This window comes from Gorilla gorilla, chromosome 16 (genome assembly GCF_029281585.2).
Source record: "Gorilla gorilla gorilla isolate KB3781 chromosome 16, NHGRI_mGorGor1-v2.1_pri, whole genome shotgun sequence".
In the NCBI taxonomy this organism is placed as follows: Eukaryota; Metazoa; Chordata; class Mammalia; order Primates; family Hominidae; genus Gorilla; species Gorilla gorilla.
In genome coordinates, this window is record NC_073240.2 from 64434054 (window position 1) to 64454034 (window position 19981).

The 19981-nt window shown below is 38.5% G+C and overlaps 1 protein-coding gene across 5 annotated transcripts in view; it reads right to left on the reverse strand.

Annotated features, from left to right (window-relative positions):
* The window catches only part of HERC1 (HECT and RLD domain containing E3 ubiquitin protein ligase family member 1), a 289708-nt gene that overhangs the window by 58025 nt on the left and 211702 nt on the right, over window positions 1-19981 (reverse strand). For all 5 annotated transcript variants that reach the window (XM_055362535.2, XM_031002448.2, XM_055362534.2 and 2 more), the window contains 7 exons: window positions 19618-19794; window positions 13796-14035; window positions 13336-13419; window positions 11104-11624; window positions 7624-8399; window positions 5768-5966; window positions 2812-2972 (listed from right to left, as the gene is read on the reverse strand). In XM_055362535.2, the coding sequence (XP_055218510.1) occupies window positions 2812-2972; window positions 5768-5966; window positions 7624-8399; window positions 11104-11624; window positions 13336-13419; window positions 13796-14035; window positions 19618-19794 (2158 nt within the window). The remainder of the gene's footprint in view (window positions 1-2811; window positions 2973-5767; window positions 5967-7623; window positions 8400-11103; window positions 11625-13335; window positions 13420-13795; window positions 14036-19617; window positions 19795-19981) is intronic.

Genomic DNA, 19981 nt, shown 5'->3' on the forward strand with positions numbered 1-19981 from the left:
ATTTGTAAATCTGTGTACTCAATAAAATTTATTTGTAATCTCAAAATCAATACTCATGTACTTTTGTAGTCATTTGTGACATATGCAGAGGGACTTCAGTCCCTCAACATATGTGTTCACAGCTGAGGTCCAACAAGGTGATGCTCTGCCTTCATGTTTCAGCTCTCATGTGAAAAACAAGTGTCCTTTTCGTAGTCTATTTAGTGCTACATTCTTTGCATTTTTATGCTTTTGGTCGGTGATTTCCCTGATTAAAATGGCCCCAAGCATAGTGCTAAAGTGCTGTCTAGTGTTTCTAAGCACAAGGAAGCTGTAATGTGCCTTATGAAGAAAATACATATGTTAGATAAGCTTCATTCATGATGAGCTATAGTGTTGGTGGCCATAAGCTCAATGTTAGCGAATAAACAGTATGTATTAAATGTGGTATCTTTAAACAGAAAGATGCATAAAACAAGATTATACAGCATACTGATCAGATGATGGAAATGTAACTAGAAGTTCACAGGAACTTAACCCTGTATTTCTCCTAGGAGCAATGGTTCAGTATTTGCTAATTCAGTGTTCATAATGACCTTTTAGAACATAACTATTGCTAATAATGAGAATCAACTATTATTCCATGTATTCAGTAAGTTAGAGGAAAGATTGAGCATGTGAAATAAACATGGAAGATGAGATTAAAAAAAAACAAATCAAATGTCTACTGATGAAAACTATAGTGTCTGAATAGAAAAATACACTGGACATTAACAGAACATTAGACACTGCAGAAGAAAAGATGAACGAATTAGAAGATATAGCTATAAAAACTATCCAAAACAAATAATAATTTATTATGGAGCTTATGTGTAAAAGTGAAATGTATGATAACAAAAGTATAAATGATGAGAAAAGGAAAATAAAATCATCCTGTTGTAAAATTATTACTTTAACTACGTATGAAGTGGTACAATATCACCTTAAGGTAGACTCTGATAATTAAAGACGTATACTATAAACCAGAAGGTAATCTCTAAAAATATAAAACGAAGTACAGTTGACTCTTGAACAACATGGGTTTGTACTGCTCGGGTCCACTTATATGTGGATTTTCTTCTGCCTCTGCCACTCCTGGGAGAGCAAAACTAGTCCCTCCTTTTCCTAGCCTACTCAACGGGAATATGACTATAATGAAGACTTTTATGATGATCCACTTCCACTTAACGAATAGTAAATATATCTTCTCATCTTTATGGAGTCAAAAGTTATATACAGATTTTCAACTGTTCAGGGGGTGGGTGCTGCAACCCCTGCAATGTTCAAGGGTCAACTGTATAGCTAATAAGCCAACAAAGGAGGTAAAATGGAATAATAAAACTTATTTAATTCAAAGAAAGTTAATTAATTCAAAAGAGAACAAAAAACAGGTGGAACAAAATAGAAAGAAGGTGGATTTAAAACCAACCATATCAATGATCACATTAAATGTAAAAGGCATACACACCCCAATTAAAAGGTAGAGAATATCAGACTGGATTAAAAAAAGCAAGATTCCCTTGAGGTCAGGAGTTTGAGACCAGCCTGGGCAACATGGTACAACCCTGTCTCTACAAAAAAATACAGAAATTAGCTGGGTGTGGTGGCATGCACCTGTAGTCCCAGCTACTTGGGAAGCTGAGGTGGGAGAACTGCTTGAGCCCAAGAGGTTGAGGCTACAGTGACCCAAGGTCACTCCAGCCCGGGTGACAGAGCAAGAGGCTGTCTCTAAAAACAAACAAACAAACAAACAAAAAAAGCAAGACCTAACTACTACATGCTGCCTTTACCGATTTTAAATATAGAGACACAAATGGATGAAAAGTAAAATGATGAGTAAAGATAAACCATCCTAACAATTTTTAAAAAGCAGGAGTGGCTATAACATCAGAGAAAGCAGATTTCAGGGCAAAAAAATATCACCAAGGATAAAGGCATTTCATAATAACAGAAGGTCTACTCATTAAAAGAACGTAAGAATCCTAAATGTTTATGAACCTAAAGACAGAGCTTTAAAATATATGAAACAAAAACTGAAAACTGAAAACAGGAAATAGAAAAATCCACTATTATCGTCACAGATTTCAACAACACTCTCTCAATAATAGACAGAACAAGTAGACAAAAAAACCAGAAAGGATAAAGAAGACTTGGACAACAGTATCAACCAATTTGAGCCTGCTAAACAATTTACAGAACACTCAACAACAGCACAATACACATATTTTCCAAGTGCACTTGGAATATTTACCAAAACAGATGATATTCTAGGCTATAAGACAAGTCTCAATAAATTTAAAGTGATTCAAATTATACAAGGTATGTTCTCTGACAATAATAAAATTAGAAAGCAGTAACAAAACGATATCTAGAAAATCCCCCAAATATTTGAAAACTAAATAACATACTTCCAAATAGTCCAGAGGGCAAAGAAGACATCAAAGGCAAATTAGAAAGTACTTTAAATGAAAATGAAAACACAGCATTTCAAAATGTGTGGGTTGCAGCTAAAGCAGTACTTAGAGGGAAACTTACAACACTAAAAATGGCTATATTGGGAAAAATGAAGAGCTGATATGACTAATGTACAGCACATTATTTCTCTCCGAAATGGCCATAATTCAATCCACAGCTTCAACATGAAGATCATAGCTCAGTTTAATGGGGCAGTTCCCCTTCATTAAAATCACTGTTTTACCTTCTGTGAAGACAAAACACAATGCCCACATAATAAAGTCCCACACATCTGGAATGCCAACTTTTGGATATCATAGTGCATATCAGCACACGCACCTGTGCGGTTAGCTGGCCTTGCTGACTGGGAATCAGGAGAAGTTAAACTTTGCCTCCTTCCTACTTCATCAGAAGGAGAGGTTGGTAACGAAGATATTGGAGGAGTCTGTGCCCGACGTGTGGGAAGTACAGTGGTAGTTGGGTAACTAGAGAACATTTGCCTTTAATAAAATAACAGTGGTTAGCATAAAAATCCAATTTACGAAATAATACATACATCACAATCTTCTTATAGAAGAATATGCAACCTGGAAGACTAAACAGGTTAGCTATAGTTTAATGGAGGGTGGGGAGAAAGACTCCTTAGTTTTAAAAATGATTATCTCATGCAGCACTTTCAGTATAAATGTAATAAAACCTTACGATTCTTTCAGCAAAATGCCAGCAACAAAGCAGGTGGGGGAAACACAGCCATTAGCAAAATAGATGAAAAATGCCTGCCTTCACAGAGCTTTCCTTCGACTATAATACCAAGATAAGAGGGGTAATTTGGTATGTATAGTTTGAGTGCAAAGAAGGCTTTTAAAGATAGGTAACTTGCAGTTACTTTTAAATATTAATATAAACTCACTAGCTAGTCATGAAATTATTCACATGGATTGAAACTAATGGTTTACAGGCAAGTTATGGAAAGAAAAGGTAACTGTCTAGTCACCTAGCACAACTGCAAAACAGTACATGAATGATATGCCAGCGGCACAGTCGGGGAAAGGTACGGGGAGGCAGCCCCTTCTCCGTTGAGAATGTGAAGCACGGTCAGGGAAAGGTATGGGGGGAGAACCCCTCTTCAGTTGAGAAATGTGGACAGCAGTTAGAGTATAAAGTCCATAAAGATCCACACTGACTGCTCTTCAGATTTGTCCAAAAGAACTAGGAACTTTCTAAGTATCAAAAATGTACTGTCTACCAAGTCAGTAATACAATGGTATACACACAGGAAGCAGTAGTTCTCTGGTTTTTCCTCTACTAAATGATGTTCGCCCAGTAAGAGCCAAGTGCAACTCTAATGAAGTCCCAGCCAATAGCAGGAAAATGAAGACAGAAGAAATGAGGAGTCAAAAGTCCTGGTGAATGCCTATGGGAGCAAGGGGGCATGATTCTACCACTGAATCCCATGCCCACACTAATCAGAGCTGAAAAGGTTACAAGGAGTCACAGTGCTACTGATCTTGTGTGGACGCCTTGAATTCTGTAATTGCCAGAGGGATTAAAACCATATTAGAATGTCGTATCATGCAAGCATCGTGGCTCACACCTGTAATACCAGCATACTTTGGGAGGTTGAGGCCACAGGATCACTTGAGGCCAGGAGTTCAAGACAAGCTTGGGCAACAAAGCAAGATCCTGTCTCTACAAAAAAATTTCAAAAAATTAGCGAGGGGCCAGGTGCGGTGGCTCACATCTGTAATCTCTGCACTTTGGGAGGCTAAGGTGGGCAGATCCCCTGAGGTTGGGAGTTCGAGACCAGCCTGACCAGCATGGAGAAACCCTGTCTCTACTAAAAATACAAAAAGTTAGCCGAGAGTGGTAGCACATGCCTGTAATCCCAACTACTCGGGAGGCTGAGGCAGGAGAATCGCTTGAACTCAGGAGGCTGAGGTTATGGTGAGCCGAGATCGCACCACTGCACTCCAGCCTGGGCAACAAGAGTGAAACTTTGTCTCAAAAAAAAAAAAAAAAAAAATAGCCGGGTGTGGTGGTACACTTGTAGTCCCAGCTACTCAGGAGACTGAGGGAGGAGGATGGCTTGAATCTAGAAGACTTTGAGGCTGCAATGAACTATGACTGTGCTGCTGTAATCCAGTCTCAGTGACAGAGTAAGAAGCTGTCTCTTAAAAAAAAAAAAAAAAAAGAGAGAGAGAAAAAAAGAATAACCTACTATTCCTCTATCTTCCTTATTCTTTGAACAGACACACCTCCTGAAACTATTATTCCAGTGAGAGAGCTAACATGTAGGAGATATGTGGGGTCTGAAAATGGTACTAGGATTGTACTCCTGCACAAGACCACAGCAGTAATTCTCAAAGTGTACGCTGAAGCCACTGTATCAGAATCACTAGAGAAACTTCATTAAAATGTAAACTATGGGCCCCACCAGACCTACTGAATCAGACTTGCTGAGGGATACAGCCCTAGAGCTTTAAAAAGTTGCCCAGGTGGCCTTGGGCACACCAAAAATTGAGAATCACTACAATAGACACTCCCCTGTTCCACTGTTTAAGATGTCAGTCTACACAGTGAAAATCATAATGCCTTCTTAACTAAGGAGAGAGGCGAAAGAAGAAAAAGGGAGGCTAACCATTCTGCTTCCCTTATTTCAGTTAAGTCATAGTTAAGAGAGCTCATAAAACAGTCTCTTCCCTGAAGGCTCTTCTCTCAAAAGTTTTCATTTGTACATACATCTGGCAAATTAAAGCAAAAAGAAATTTAAGTAAGCATCACTTGGAATTTACAAACCTATTAAAATAGAGTTGGCTAAAGAAGCATCATAAGACATGCCGTTTCGTTTGAAAAGCAGACTTGCTCGAAATTTTTTTAAGAATAAAAATACAGTTAAAGAAGTATGCTTAAAAGGAAAACAACCTGAGAAGAGAAAATTATTTTCATGGAGGTGAATATTCCAAATACAAGTATTTACTTTTTGAGGAAAAAAAAATACTCAAAAACTTAGGGGAAAAAAATATCATCATAAGAGAGAGAATGTTAGAGTACTTGCTGCCACCACAGTTGATTAGACCTGGGATCACCACTAACTGGCTGTGAGTTTTGGGTAAGTTATTAAACTTCTGAGGGACATTTCCAAATTCAGTAAAATGAGCTTGACTATATGATCTCTTAGTTTCTTTCTAGCTCTAGAACACCAAGATTCAGTTGGGCATACTATTCATAAGAGGACAACTGTGCCTTCAGAAACACAGGCATCAGTGTGGCAGACATTAAAGGTCAACTTCTCTACCTGAGAAGACTAAGAGGCATCACTCCCGGGGACTCGGATGCAGGCACTGTTTCTGTGTCAGTGACTGGAGTGGTGGCAGTTGTGGTGTCCTCCAGAGAGCTGCTCATAAAGGAGGTCGTGCTTGAGGCTGATGGGCTAGTAGTAACTGGTGTCTGTGCCTGCTGGGCAGGGTCACTTTCTTCAGCTTGTTGATCAATCTCTAGAAACCAAAAAAAAGGTTAAGAAAGTAGTAAGGATTTGTTTTTTCAAAAATAACAGTGGGAATAAAAAACTTCTACCTGTTTAATTTAAAAGTTTCTAAATATATTTCACAAGCATCAATTTCTATGAAAGATTGACAGAAAAAAATATTCTTACATATATACATCTTTGTATTCACTACTGTACTCATTAATTCCAGACTCTACAGACAGTATTGTAATGAGCCCTTGTAATTACACATTTCTGTTTTTAGAGAAGAGGGTTCTCTTAAAAACAAAAAAAGTCTCACTTTTGGTTGTAAGATCTGATAAGAGGTTCTCTAAGGTATCCAATCATTAAAACTGTGTTTCCTTCACACTTTCATTTTGATGCCTATCTTTAATCTACAAATAGGCAAAGATAAAAGCATGTAAATACAAGAAGAGTAAAAACCAAGACAGAAACTTCACAATTTAAAAAGGACAATTTCATTAAAAAACCCACTTAGTTAACAACTCTAAAAGTTTACAAAGTATTTATATATATATATTTTTTAATTGTTAAGGAAGCCTACAAATAAACATAACTAAAATATGAGTTGCTACAAAGACAAGTAATTCTATTAGGTTTGATAAAAAGCCACATTACTTCACAATCATCATGATCTTAACATTCCTACTTATATACACCATGTACCTCTCTCTCTCTCTCTCTATTTACTGTCCAAGCTAAGACAAGAAGAAAAGGAATAAGTACAAAGGAAAAGAAGAAAGAAGGGAAAGAAGGAAGAACAATATAAACTCCATGAAGGCAAGGGACTTTGTTTTGTTAACTGCTGCCTCTCCAGAACCTAAGAAAGTACCCAACACATAGTAGGTACTCAAAAAACATTTACTGAAGGAATCTCATTTTTATTTCTGCATTCATATTCTCCCCAAATGTGAGGATACAAGAGAAAACAGGAGCTTTTTTTTTTTTACATGCAATATGCAGCCTATGAAAGTAGAGACTTTAAAATTTCTTTTAAAATATCTCTGAGAAGATATCAGAACACTATGTATTTTGGTTTGTTTCTTGAGACAGGGTCTCGCTCAGCCACCTAGCCTTGAGTGCAGTGGTACAATCTCGGCTCACTGTAACCTCCGCCTCCCAGGTTCAAGATATTCTACTGCCTTAGCTTCCTGAGTAGCTGGGATTAAAGGCACACGCCATTATGCCCGGTTAATTTTTGTATTTTTAGTAGAGACAGGGTTTTACCATGTTGGCTAGGCTGGTCTAGAACTCCTGGCCTCAAGTGATCTGCCCGCCTCAGCCTCCCAAAGTGCTGGGATTACAGGCATGAGCCACCGCGCTTGCCAGAATACTACGTATTTTGAGTCAGATCAATAAATACTTTTTTTGGTATAAGTTAAATTTTGTTTTACAAAATGTAGTAATAATTGCTGTGTTCTAACACTGGTATAGGTTTAAAACAGCAAAATTATAGACAGAAGAATACTAATAGAAAAATAACAAAAAAGAACTGTTTTCAAGAAAAAATGATGTGAAAATTGCTTTGACCAAAAACAAAATTTTTTTTTTTACAAATCACTTACAGAATGTATCACTTCTGACAATTATGAAAATAATCTCAACAGCACAAAAGCAAAAAAAAAAAAAAAAATCAGATAACATACCTTGCTTAATTTTGCCCCCAAACTGGTCTTCCAAAAGCCCATGAACCACTAATTTATAGATCATGGCTTGCGCTCGTTCCAGATCAGCTAATCCCAATGCTCTCTTTATGGGTGACCGCATGACTGCTCGCTTCACCATGTGTCGCATCAAGAACTGCAGGGCTGCTCGCATCTCCACGTCTTCATGAACAACTGGAGAACTTGCACAGTCTGAGTTGTGGCCATTTTCAGCCAGAACTTTTGGTATCAGCAACAGCTCAGCATATTTACTACAGCCAAGAAGGGCACTAAGTGACTTCATAGCACCGAGGTAAAGATAGGACAGCTGGACTGCTCTGATTTCTGACTGGGCTACATCATGGTTTTTGGACATGTGTTCATGATTTTTTCTTTTCCCTTCTGTTATTTGATGTTGGGATTCCACACTTGGCAGTGTTGGATCTAAAGAAAATGAAGCAATTTCATTTTCTGATTTGGAGCTTGTGGTACTCTGACTTTTGACGTCATCAGATGTTAGGCCTGTTCGCATATCTAAAGTGGATTCACTCTCAGGTTTCTGCTCAACATCCCCTTTCTCCTCTGATTCATGTCGGTGTTTCTTTTCATGTCGTTTGGTGCTCTGTTTCCCCATGTCTTCGTGAATGCCAGTGAGATATGTTAGGTCCAGCAGCACAGAAGCCGTCAGGCCTCGGAATCGCGCCACATCAAACGGCAATGGTTCACAGGGTTCCAGATTATACAATGGAGTATCACTAGGCGACCAAAAAGTTGGGAAGCTTTAATAAAGATCAGAATGACACAGGAAGAAGCAAGTGAGGGAAAGATGGGAGGAAGGTACGGAAAATAATGTAGACAAAATAAGGTGCATCATGTACACAATACAGAGAACAATTTACACAAACTAGAGAAATCATTACAAACACAGAGAAAAATGAGTCTATTATGAGAAAATGGGGAGATGTGATGCTAAATGCAGAAGCAATGAGATGCTTTCAAATAAGAATATTCACTAATATATAATGTATGCCAGAAGTTAGCAAACTTTCTGTAAGGGGCCAGACAGGAAATATTTTAGACTCTGCAGAGCACACAGTCTCAGCTGCAACCACTCAACCCTGCCATCATAGTGCGAAAGCAGCCACTGATACAACTAAACAAATGGGTGTGGCTGTGTACCTTTACTTATAAAAACAAGAGGTTGGTCAGATGTAGTTTGATGTAAGCTATTCAGAAAATTTGTATAATAAATCTAGTTTATAAATGGTTATTTGTAACTTATTTCAGTGAGGACTTCATTTCATAAAAAAGTTTACTTTGTAGTCTCAAATAATGCCTCTATAGTTTAAGCCAAAATATAATTATATATTTCCTGATATTGGCAAGAACTTCCTGAAGTTTAAGAATGATATAATTATACAAAATGTAATAAAAAGCTTTTGCCGGTATAAAGTTTTGTTGTTCTAACCTAAATCTTGGTTCTATATTACCTTTCTAATTTCCTCTAGGCTCATTTTTCTTGTTTTAATTTATTAATTCACTTATTTTGCTATACTGTATGCATCTTTTTTTTTTTTTTTTTTTTTTTTTGGAGATGGAGTCTTGTTCTGTCACCCAGGCTGCAGTGCAGTGGTGCGATCTCAGCTCACTGCAACCTCTGACTACTGAGTTCACGAGATTCTCCTGCCTTAGCTCCCTGAGTAGCTGGGATTACAGGCGCACGCCACTACGGCTGGCTTTTTTGTATTTTTAGTAGAAAGAAGGTTTTGCCATGGTGGCCAGGCCGGTCTCAAACTCCTGACCTCAGGTGATCTGCCTGCCTCTGCCTCCCAAACTGCCGGGATTACAAGTGTGAGCCACCAAGCCGAGCCTACTGTATGCATCTTAACCAGGCATCATAAATCCTTTCTGAAACAAGGCAAAGAATGAGAGGAAAGGCAGACACTTGCATGTCATTCTGTAAAGTTGTCACTGGTTTCTTAGCTTGGTAGAATGGAGGGGAAGGCAGAGTCCATTAACCCCTGAAATTGTGTGTAAAGTTTATGTATATGTATTTTTTGGCTAAGATGATCCATAGCATTCACTAAATTCTGAAACAGTACCACTCCAAAACCACAAAGAACCACTGTTTTAGATATTGTTCCGGCCAAGCGTGGTGGCTCATATCTGTAATCTCAGCACTTTGGGAGGCCGAGGCAGGTGGATCACTTGAGGTCAGGAGTTCAAGACCAACCTGGGTAACATGGTGAAACCCTGTCTCTACAAAAATACAAAAATTAGCCGAGCATGATGGTGGGTGCCTGTAATCCCAGCTACTCGGAAGACTGAGGTGGGAGAATTGCTTGAACCCGGGAGGCGGAAGTTGCAGTGAGCCAAGATCATGCCATTGCCCTCCAGCCTGGGCGACAGAGCGAGACTCCATCTCAAAAAAATAAATAATAAAATCAAATAAAATTGAAAAAGATATTGTTCTATGTCATACCAACATGTAACTTTACAGGAATCACAATGGACAGTTACATAGTATCACCAATAAATCCATATTTTCAAATGATACAATTATGTAGAGTCATTAGACAAATGAGTCTCCTTATCAAGGAAGATACTTGACAGGATGAGTATCCCTTATCCAAAATGCACAGGATCAGAAGTGTTCTGGATTTCAGATTTTTTTTCCCAAATTTTGGAATATTTACATTGTACTTACCAGGTGAGCATCCCAAATCCAAAAATCCCAAATCTGAAATGTTCCAATGGGCAGCTCCTTTGAGTGAAAACCTGAAACTTTTTGAGCACCAATATGATGCTCAATGGAAATATTCATTGGAGCACTTTGGATTTTGGATGCTCAACCTGCATTTCCTTGTAAACATATGAAATTTGTAATTTGCACAAATCCTCTCTGAATTCAAACACACCTAAATGCTTTTAAATACCCAGTTTGTGTTAAATAAATGTAACTTTCACATCTAATCAAAATGTTTACATTGAGGGGACAGAAATATGTGGTTTTATAAAAAGGAAGAATACTTAAAATTACAGATAATGCAAAGCCTAATTTCAGTCTGTCAAACGTTCATATCCAATATTCAGAGCCTTGCTACCACAAAATGCAATGAACAGATTAGCTGGCTGGCTTTTTACTATGCCAGTGTGTAACAGAAATGATCAAAATGCAAAAACCCAAATGAAAATTGGAAGAAGAATCCCAGTTAAACATATAAACTAAGGAGCTTACCACTTTTTCCCCAAAACAAAACAAAACAAAACAAAAAGACTATGTATTTTTAAAACCCACTAGTATTTCAAAGAACATTGGTTTAGGAAATTCTCCTTTAAGAAATTACAGTAGCTGCACGAGAAATATTTTTAAAAGTTAACTGGCAGCTCACCTAAAATACGTAATTACTCACTGTCGACAGGCAGTGGCCTATTTCACCATTAAACATTTGTTTGCTAAAAGTGTAACTCAACAGATCATACCTGATAGTAATTTCTGCTTCATCCCATTGGACCTTGGCAGACGTGCTGCCCTCTTTGACCACTCCCAGCAGCGTGGCATGGCGCCCAGTTTGCTTGTGAACACACCGACCTCCAACTCTAAGACCAGCATCAACTCCTCCTATCACAGCCAGCACGGGCCACACCTCTATGCAAAGAGTCCTCAGCTGCAGCTCTGAGAGGTCAGCGAGGCCATGCCTAGTATGTTTACCTTTCTCTTCCTCTTTGCTCTCCTTCTCCTCTCTCATTTCATTTTCCTCTCGGCTCTGAACCGAGCGGCTTTTCTTTAGCTTCTGACCTGACTCTTTAATACATATCTTAATTTTGTGAAGCCTTTCCATCATTTTTTTGTTAATGCAGTAAGTCCAACGGTCTGTTCGGTGAAGGATACGGATGAGCTGAATAGTGGCCTCAGCCAGCACTGCTGCTACTGGACTACAAATAGGGTCTCCTGGAAGTAAGTCTCGGGGTGTGCCACGCATCTGCATATCACAAATTTTCACCTATATAAAAGTAAAGAGAGTGGAAAACACGTGCTATTAGTAGTTCTTCTTGGTCACTATTAATTCTAACATGTAGAATCCCATGTTGAACTAGTATCTGAGTCTCTTCATACATGTGAATTATACCAACTGGCCCCCAAAGAGTAAGAAAATGTTACAGACACACTGAAGTTAGTAGTGGTATGGTCCACTGGAATAAGCTGCCCTGTTATTTACATTTCCTGTAACTCATGAATTCCAGAGATGTTAGGAAAATTTGAAAGATGAATATAGAGACCAAGCCGTATATGACTGACTCAATTTAGTCTAAAATAAGCCTTAAGGATATACTCATTCTCATCCTCAAGGCTCCAGAATGATGAGTCCTGGACATTTTACATTGTTCAAGGGGTGCAAAAGTAAAATCATAAAGTCACAATCTGGATACACACTGCAAATAAGACACAGAAGTAAAAAGAGGAGCAAAACTTGGGTTCAAATCATAACTCTGTATAATCTTGGGAAATTATTTAATCATTCTAAGTCTTAGCTTTTCATTTAAAACCTGACACTAATAATAGCATCTGTCTCCTACAGTTATTTTAAAGATTAAATGAGATTATGCACATAAAGTGCTTATTAGTACATTGCCAGTCACGCTGTAAATGTTAAAAAAGGTTAACTGCTATTAGTATTGTGTTTCTCAGAGGTTCTAAAATTTATCAAAAATGCCTTCTAGATAGAATAAATTGATTGATACATAGTCTAAGTCTGAATGAATTTCTTCAAGGTTCACAGATGGCAGAAAGCACCAGGTCATCATTTGAACCAGAATATGACAGAAACTACTTTGGGCTGCAAACCTACACAGGGCAAGGGATGGTATCAGGCACTGGGCTGCATCTTTACTTCATCTCCAGTTCAGTTTTGGTTGTCCTGGCTGTCCAAGAAACAGTTCTCAGCTAGCCTTAAATTATAATTCTTTGACATTAAAAATATGTATTTTTAAAAACATAGAATAAAAGGTAATTTTCTTTGTTAGAATATATCAGGTCCAGCAATTTCATTATGGAAATATTATACATGATAAAACTTGAAAGCTTCTACTACATAATGGCTAGAAATTCTTGAGACTTGACTTAAGCTGTACTATGCATCCGCAAGTGAAAGGATGGAGTAGGGAAAAAAAATCTACCCACCAGCACAGGGAGATCATAAAGGTTTTCTCTGCCTGGGTTTTGGATGTGGTGAAAGAGAAAGTTTACAATGGAGGGTATCCTATTAATACTGTTGTCATGAAGTTCAAATTCACACCATCTCCAACACCTGAAAATTCCCCCAGCTGAATGAAAGGTAGTTTCCTCATCATGACTACAACTTCTATTATTCAGCTGATAGCATCTTATTACATTTAAAATTATTTCTAGATTTCTCTCTCATACCCATAATTGCCAGTGAATTAGATTATCCCTAAACTAGTTCTTGTAGTTCTTGTGACTGCACGTTTGAAAGTTGACTCACTGTATTCAAATTGCCAGAACATGAAATAGTGCCTTAATATTAATATATCGTTAAGTCAATTTCTGAAAGTAACCTTCTTCTAGAAGAATGGATTACCTAAGTCAAGTACTTTTAATGGCAGAAGAAATAGCTTATTATATTTATAAACTCTATCTGATGCTAAACAATAAAATAACAAATATTCTTAAATAAAGGTTTGAGACTTCATTACCTTTTCCCCTGGATTGCTACTATAGAACATCACACATGGGTACAACTCTGCTGCATCCACATCTTCAAAAGCTAATTTGGGTTCCTACAGTGTGGCAGCAGTGAGGAAAAGAAAAAGGAAATAGAAATTTTTTTAATTCACAATATCTAACCACATTAGAATTGAAAGCTTTTATAAGACAGAACAAAAGTTACTAGATCAAATTCTCAATTAACCCTGCTAACCAAGAAAATTCTACATATAATAAGTGATCATAATGTGTTCATCTGTTTCAAAAATCTTATTGGGGTTTTACTATCTTCCTGTTTGTTGTTAATAAATGTTTTAAGAACCAGAAAGTATTAGAGAGAAAGGAGAGACGAGCAGATAATCTATAAACTGAATACGTGGCACTTGAATAACCGAGTTGACTATAAATAGAAACAAGAAAAATGTAATGCTTGTGAATGGGTGTCGGTACCTCTCCATTTTTCCCAAAAGAAATGGTCCTGGCTTCCATGTCTAACACACAGGTAATGAAATCTCCTTGAGTAAAGCTGGACAATGTGAGAGTCTGTTCTCCATTGTGATAGAGGTTACCACTGTAGGCCCTATAGAGCCACATATCCGAGGTAGTGCGGTGATTAAAGTCATGTACTGGCCAGCGAGAAACTCCAACACACGTGCCTTCATTACCTCTGTTTTCCTTCACAATATAAAACTAAAATAAAAGTGGGATATTCATTAATACTCAAAAAATCTATTTATATACTATTAACTGCATTAACCAATACTGAAAATATGTTTATAAATAATACTAATGCATTTATGGGAACATGTTCTTTTCAGCATAAATAAAAATAACACGAAAATAATCGCATCAATTTAGAAAGATTTTAAAACAAACTTATTCTTTATCTTGCAGAGCATTTAGAATAACCTTTGAATATCTATAGTATTTAAAATAAGCAATTCTAACTTACAACTTAATAATGAAGCTGAGGAAGTATGTTTAGTCCAGAAATTAATGAAAACTTTAATTCTTTACATATAGATTTTAACTACTCTCTTGCATATACCTCTGTTTAGAAAAAGAGTTAATATATTAAGCCTGAGACTAGGTGTATTGTTTTGTTTTGTTTTGTTTTGTTTTGTTTTTAATTTTCTAAAGAGATGGGGTCTCACTCTGTTTCCCAGGCTGGAGTACAGTAGCATGATCATGGCTCACTGAAGCTTCAAATTCCTGGGTTCAAGCAATTCTCCTGCCTCAGTCTCCCGAGTAACTAGGACTACAGGTGTACACCATCATGCCTGGCTAGTTATTTTTTGTAGAGATGAGGTCTTGTTATGTTACACAGTCTGGTCTTGAACTCCTGGCCTCAAGCAATCCTCCCACCTCGGCCTCCCAAAGTGTTGGGATTATAGGCATCAGCTACTACACCTAGTGTGACTATTACTATTTTCAAAAAGGCATGCTTGCAACACTGGCCTTTGGCTAGGACCTGGGAATTTGACTGGTAAAGTTTCTTACACTGATTTAAAAAAAAAAAAAAACTTCCCCTAAGTGATAAAGGTGGCTCACTGACCTAGAACATTTAAACACACAATGTGGTTTATGCTGAATACCTGCTCTCCTTCTGGGAGTATGAAATGTTGGTACATGTCAGGTTGAAGGTGTCTACGTGACCAGCCCCCAGTAAAAACCTTGGGTTCTGAATCTCTAATGGGGTTCTCTAGAAACATCACACACATGTTATTTTTCTTGCTGGGGAAAGCTTGTGCACTTGTGCTCATGGTAGGGAGAGAACAGAAGGAAGCCTACAGGATTCTTCTATACCTCACCTGTGTCCTTCCCTTATTATCTGGGTGTATATCCTTACCGCATCATTATAATATAAGTCTCCGTCATGAGTGTATCAACATGCGGAGTCTGACGAGTCCTTCTAGTGAATCTCTGAATGTGAGGGCGGTCTTGGGGACTCATTACTTAGCAGTGGCAGCAATGAGATTCACTAGAACAACCCTGATGCATTAGAATATAGTTAAATATTGCTGGGGAAAAAGAAAGAGACGAAAGGAAAAGATAAAACTCTGGTACCTAGGTGGCTATGGAGTTACACATAGTATGAAACAGAAGGTGGACTGCTATCTGTTGTGAGGGGCAAAAGTTACCTATCAATTTTTAAGATAAATCCAACCACAAGAGAGTTGGTTTGCTACCCTGGACGCTCTTGGCCTTGCTAGCTAAAGTTAGGAAAAAAGAGCAGCTCAGGTTAAAAACTGTGCTGTTCTTTCTTCCAGGAACAACTTCTTTCCTGAAGAGAAAGGGCCCAAATATTCCCACAAGTGGGCTTTAGATGAGCCAGAGTAGAAAAATTAGCTTGTAGTTGCTCTCTCCTCCAGTGGGAGGGGAAAGGGTTCAAAAACCCCTGACAGCTTTGAGTGTGGGTGCAGTGGCTCATACCTGTAATCTTAGCACTTTGGGAGGCTAAGGAGGGAGGACTGCTTGAGGCCAGGAGTTTGAGACTACCTTGGGCAAGAAAGCAAGAACCCCATCTCTACAAAATATACAAAAACAAACAAACAAGAATAGAAAGGAACTACTCCAGCTATTTTCTTAAGCTGAGCTGCTGCTATTGCTACAGCAGGTTCTCCCCCTGCCACAATTTACCTTGTAAATGCTAAATTTATTGCTAGAGGTTTGAGTAAACTTAAGATGTGAGAAGGGAGGAAGAAAACTTTTAAAAACAGCTTTATTTTGTGGCAACTACATCTGGATGTATGATTAAAAAAAAAAAAGATGCAAAGGCTGGGCACAATGGCTCATGCCTGTTATTTCAGCATTTTGGGAGGCCGAGACAGGCAGATCACTTGAGGTCAGGAGTTCAAGTCCAGCCTGGCCAACATGGTGAAACCTTATCTCTACTAAAAACACAAAAATTAGCCAGGCATGCTGATGCGTGCCTCCAGTCCCACCTATTCGGGAGGCTGAGGCAGGAGAATCCTTTGAAACTGGGAGGTGGAGGTTGCAGGGAGCCAAGCTTGTTCCACTGCACTCCAGCCTAGGCAACAGAGCTATACTCTGTCTCAAAAAAAAAGAAAAAAGAAAAAAAATCAAGATGCAAAATGTTACAAGCTTGTAACTTCATAAATGCTAAAGTTTCATCCTGATCAGGGAAAGCTCCAAAAGAAAAACATGCTAGTGGGACACAACTTACTTGCTTTTTGTCAGCAGTGGGTGGACTGGAATTTAAACTCTATATTAAAAACAAAACAAGTGTCTATAACTGGTGGGTTTTTGCTATGATTTTTTCCTATTGGAGTCTCTGGGAAAACAGAGATAAAATAAAAGAGAGGCAAGCTCTAGATGGAGATATAGAGATATGCTTTTAGAGTTTCAAAAAACATTCAGTGGCTAACGAGTTCTTATAAAATCATATGTCTAACACTTACAGGCTGATGACTTTCTAGCCTAAGTACATATTTCTGAGTAGGTCAATCTGGACTCCAAGATTGACAAGCAAACAGAGCTTAGAAAAGCCTTGTTTTCAAGCCTGGACTTAAAACACTATTGTCAGGTCCTACACCATCTAAGGTTTGTTTTTGTTTTTAAGAGATAGGGTCTCTTTCTGTTACCCAGGCTGGCATGCAGTAGTGTAAACAGAGCTCACTGTGGCTTCAAACTCCTGGGCTCAAGCAATCCTCCAGCCTCTGCCTTCCAAGTACTGGGACTGTATAGGCACATGCCCCCATAACTGGCCCCATCTAGATTTAACTGCTGCCCCAAAAAGCTGCTGACCTGGAATCCTGAACTCACACATTCTAATTGCCTGGACCTGACTATAAGCTAAAACCTGACACTGTGTGCTCTAGGTTATTTCAACCCAAAGTGAGTTGTGCTCAGCTAAAAGCAGGCACAAGCTGAATGAACAAAACTCAAAATCTGGGACTGTTGTGGATTTGGAACACTTCCCCTCTGTGGGGCCACAAAGTCTGAAAAACATCTTGGATGCTGGCTGGACTGTCCAGGTTTCTTGCAGGTATCCACGAAAAGAGTGTGTTTTCTGGGGGCAATATACTTCCAACCACTCTTTAAGAGATTGTATTCTCAATACCCTCTAGGTGATGTCCCAACATGTTAAGCTTTCTAGAATAGTTGCAGTTTGCAACAAGGGACTGATCATTTGACTCTACATCCCTCACCTTTCTCCTGATAAACAACACACACCAATAAGACAGTTTACTAAATAAAACTGTTCCCAGAAAGAAACTGATCTTTTCCAGACTGCCCACTGGATAAATGATTAGGACGAAAGATGTAGAAGGTTTTATAAACCTATTCTGAAAAAAATTAACTGTAACTGAAAATTTGTCCTGGCCAATTCCTAACCTTTCTGGTTAAGTTGTATGCAAATGTTTTTGTGTGAAAACTCTTCCTCTTGCATCCAACCCTTCTGGACAAAAGGTCTAGATAAAAATAACAAATGATTTTTAAAAATAAAAAATTTAAAGTTGTAATTACTAAATGGGACACTCAATTTCATCCAGAGAAAAAACAAAAACTCAAGACTTGGGAAAATATGGAGGAGTGGGGAGGGCATTAATGATCTGTTTTTCAGAACTGTTCCTAAAAGTTCTCTATCTTCTAGTGGGGAAAAAAAATCTATGTTGGGCCAGGCGCGGTGGCTCACACCTGTAATCCCAGCACGTTGGGAAGCCAAGGTGGGTGGATCACCTGAGGTCAGGAGTTCGAGATCAGCCTGGCCAACATGGCAAAACCCTGTCTCTACTAAAAATATAAAAAATTATCCGGGCGTGGTGGCAGGCGCCTGTAGTCCTAGCTAATTGGGAGGCTGAGGCAGGAGAATCGCTTGAACCCGGGAGGCGGAGGTTGCAGTGAGCCAAGATCGCACCACTGCACTCCAGCCTGGGTGACAGAGCAAGACTCCGTCTCACCCAAAAACACAAAAGAAAATAAAACTATTTTGTCTTGAAAGCTGCTGTGAGCACTTTAAATTCAAACTGATTGCTGAGCTTCTCATCAAACTTGTCAAGTCTGTCAAAAGACCACAGTGGGCGGCTCCAGCTCCTGCAGTTTCCACAAAACACCTCGAGATGTCATCAACACTCTTGAGGCAGGAATAATGATGTCACAGAAAACAAAATCCTTTAAAACTGACTGCTTTCAGACAGTCCCTCTGAAACCAAGACTCAACTTAATTATTCAGACTGAACTGGGAACACAGAGTGGAAGGCCCCATGGGGGCAGGTCACATTGGTGTCATGTTAACCTGTGCTGCCTATTATATGTTCTGATTACAGGTGCCCTAATAATTATAAATTCTTTGTTTCCAAGGGCAACACATATACCCTAAGGGATTATATTTCTCGTGTGTGCACCTTATCATAATACCTCAGTCCTGGACTGGCCAGAGTTGTCCAGTGCTAAATTGATGACTAATCTACATTTTAAAAGTTAAGACAAAAGCTTAAGAATGAAGTCACATGGCTTTTTAAGATAGACCTGTTGGTTAATGAGATCTGCTGTAACTGGCTAAGTCTAGGACCCCTAAAAGGCATAACTGAAGTCAATATTACTGGCCAATCTTATCCCCCTGCATGGGGTCCTATTGATAGTTTTACTGTATATATACCATGCCCAAGAGATAAAGGAGTAGACTGTGCAAAAGAAGGAGTTAACACAACAGAGACTACTATCCTTAGAAATGCCTGCTTGCAATGTTGGCCCTTGGCTGGCATGGGGGAACTTGACTGGTAAACAGTCCCCTATACTGATAAAAATTTTACCCAACTGATACAGGCTGGCTTATTGTATCTAGATTGTACGAACAATATGGTTTATGCTAAATACTAGCTTTCCTTCTGGGAATCTAAAATTTTAGTACATGCTAGGCAGAGGGTACCAATATGAACAGTTCCCTATAAAAATGTGGGCACTGAATCTCTAATGGGCTTTCCTACACAAAAACATCACACGCTTTGCTTCATTTTCATTGCTAGAAGAAAATGTGTTCTGTGTGACTCCTTATGGGAGGGCTATAGCATGATTTTAAACATCCATTTTGAACATTTTTGAGATAACTTTAGAATTATAAGGGTTACAAAAATAGCACAGAGTTCCTGTATATCCTTCACTTGGTTTCCATTTATATTATCTTACATAATAATAGAACATTTACATATCATGATTTTTTTTCAGTCTTTCTACACATTTATTATAAGAACCTGGAAAAAAAAGGACTAAAAGACAAAATGCTAAAAACTATTAGATTTTCTACATACCTTCCACTGATAGCACCCAGAAGTTACTCCTGTAGATGCCAATCCATATCCTTTCCCTCCACTGCCGTGAGTTAAAATCTGTCCATTCTCCACTAGGCAACACTGAGCTTTCTCCGGGTCAAAGGATACTTCTTGGATAGGAAGATTCTCATCTTCTTCTTCCAACTCGCCCTGCTTCTACCAGAAAAGAAGCTGGGTCAGTATTTTGGAATAATCCACGTCTCAGATAAGATATATTCTGAGGCTCCTTGGTTTTATCCCACAAATATTTATTATGTATCTACTATGAATCAGTTACTGTGCAGGGCAACAGGAACACAATGATAAATAGAGCATGGTCCCTTCCCCATAAAGAGCTTAAGGT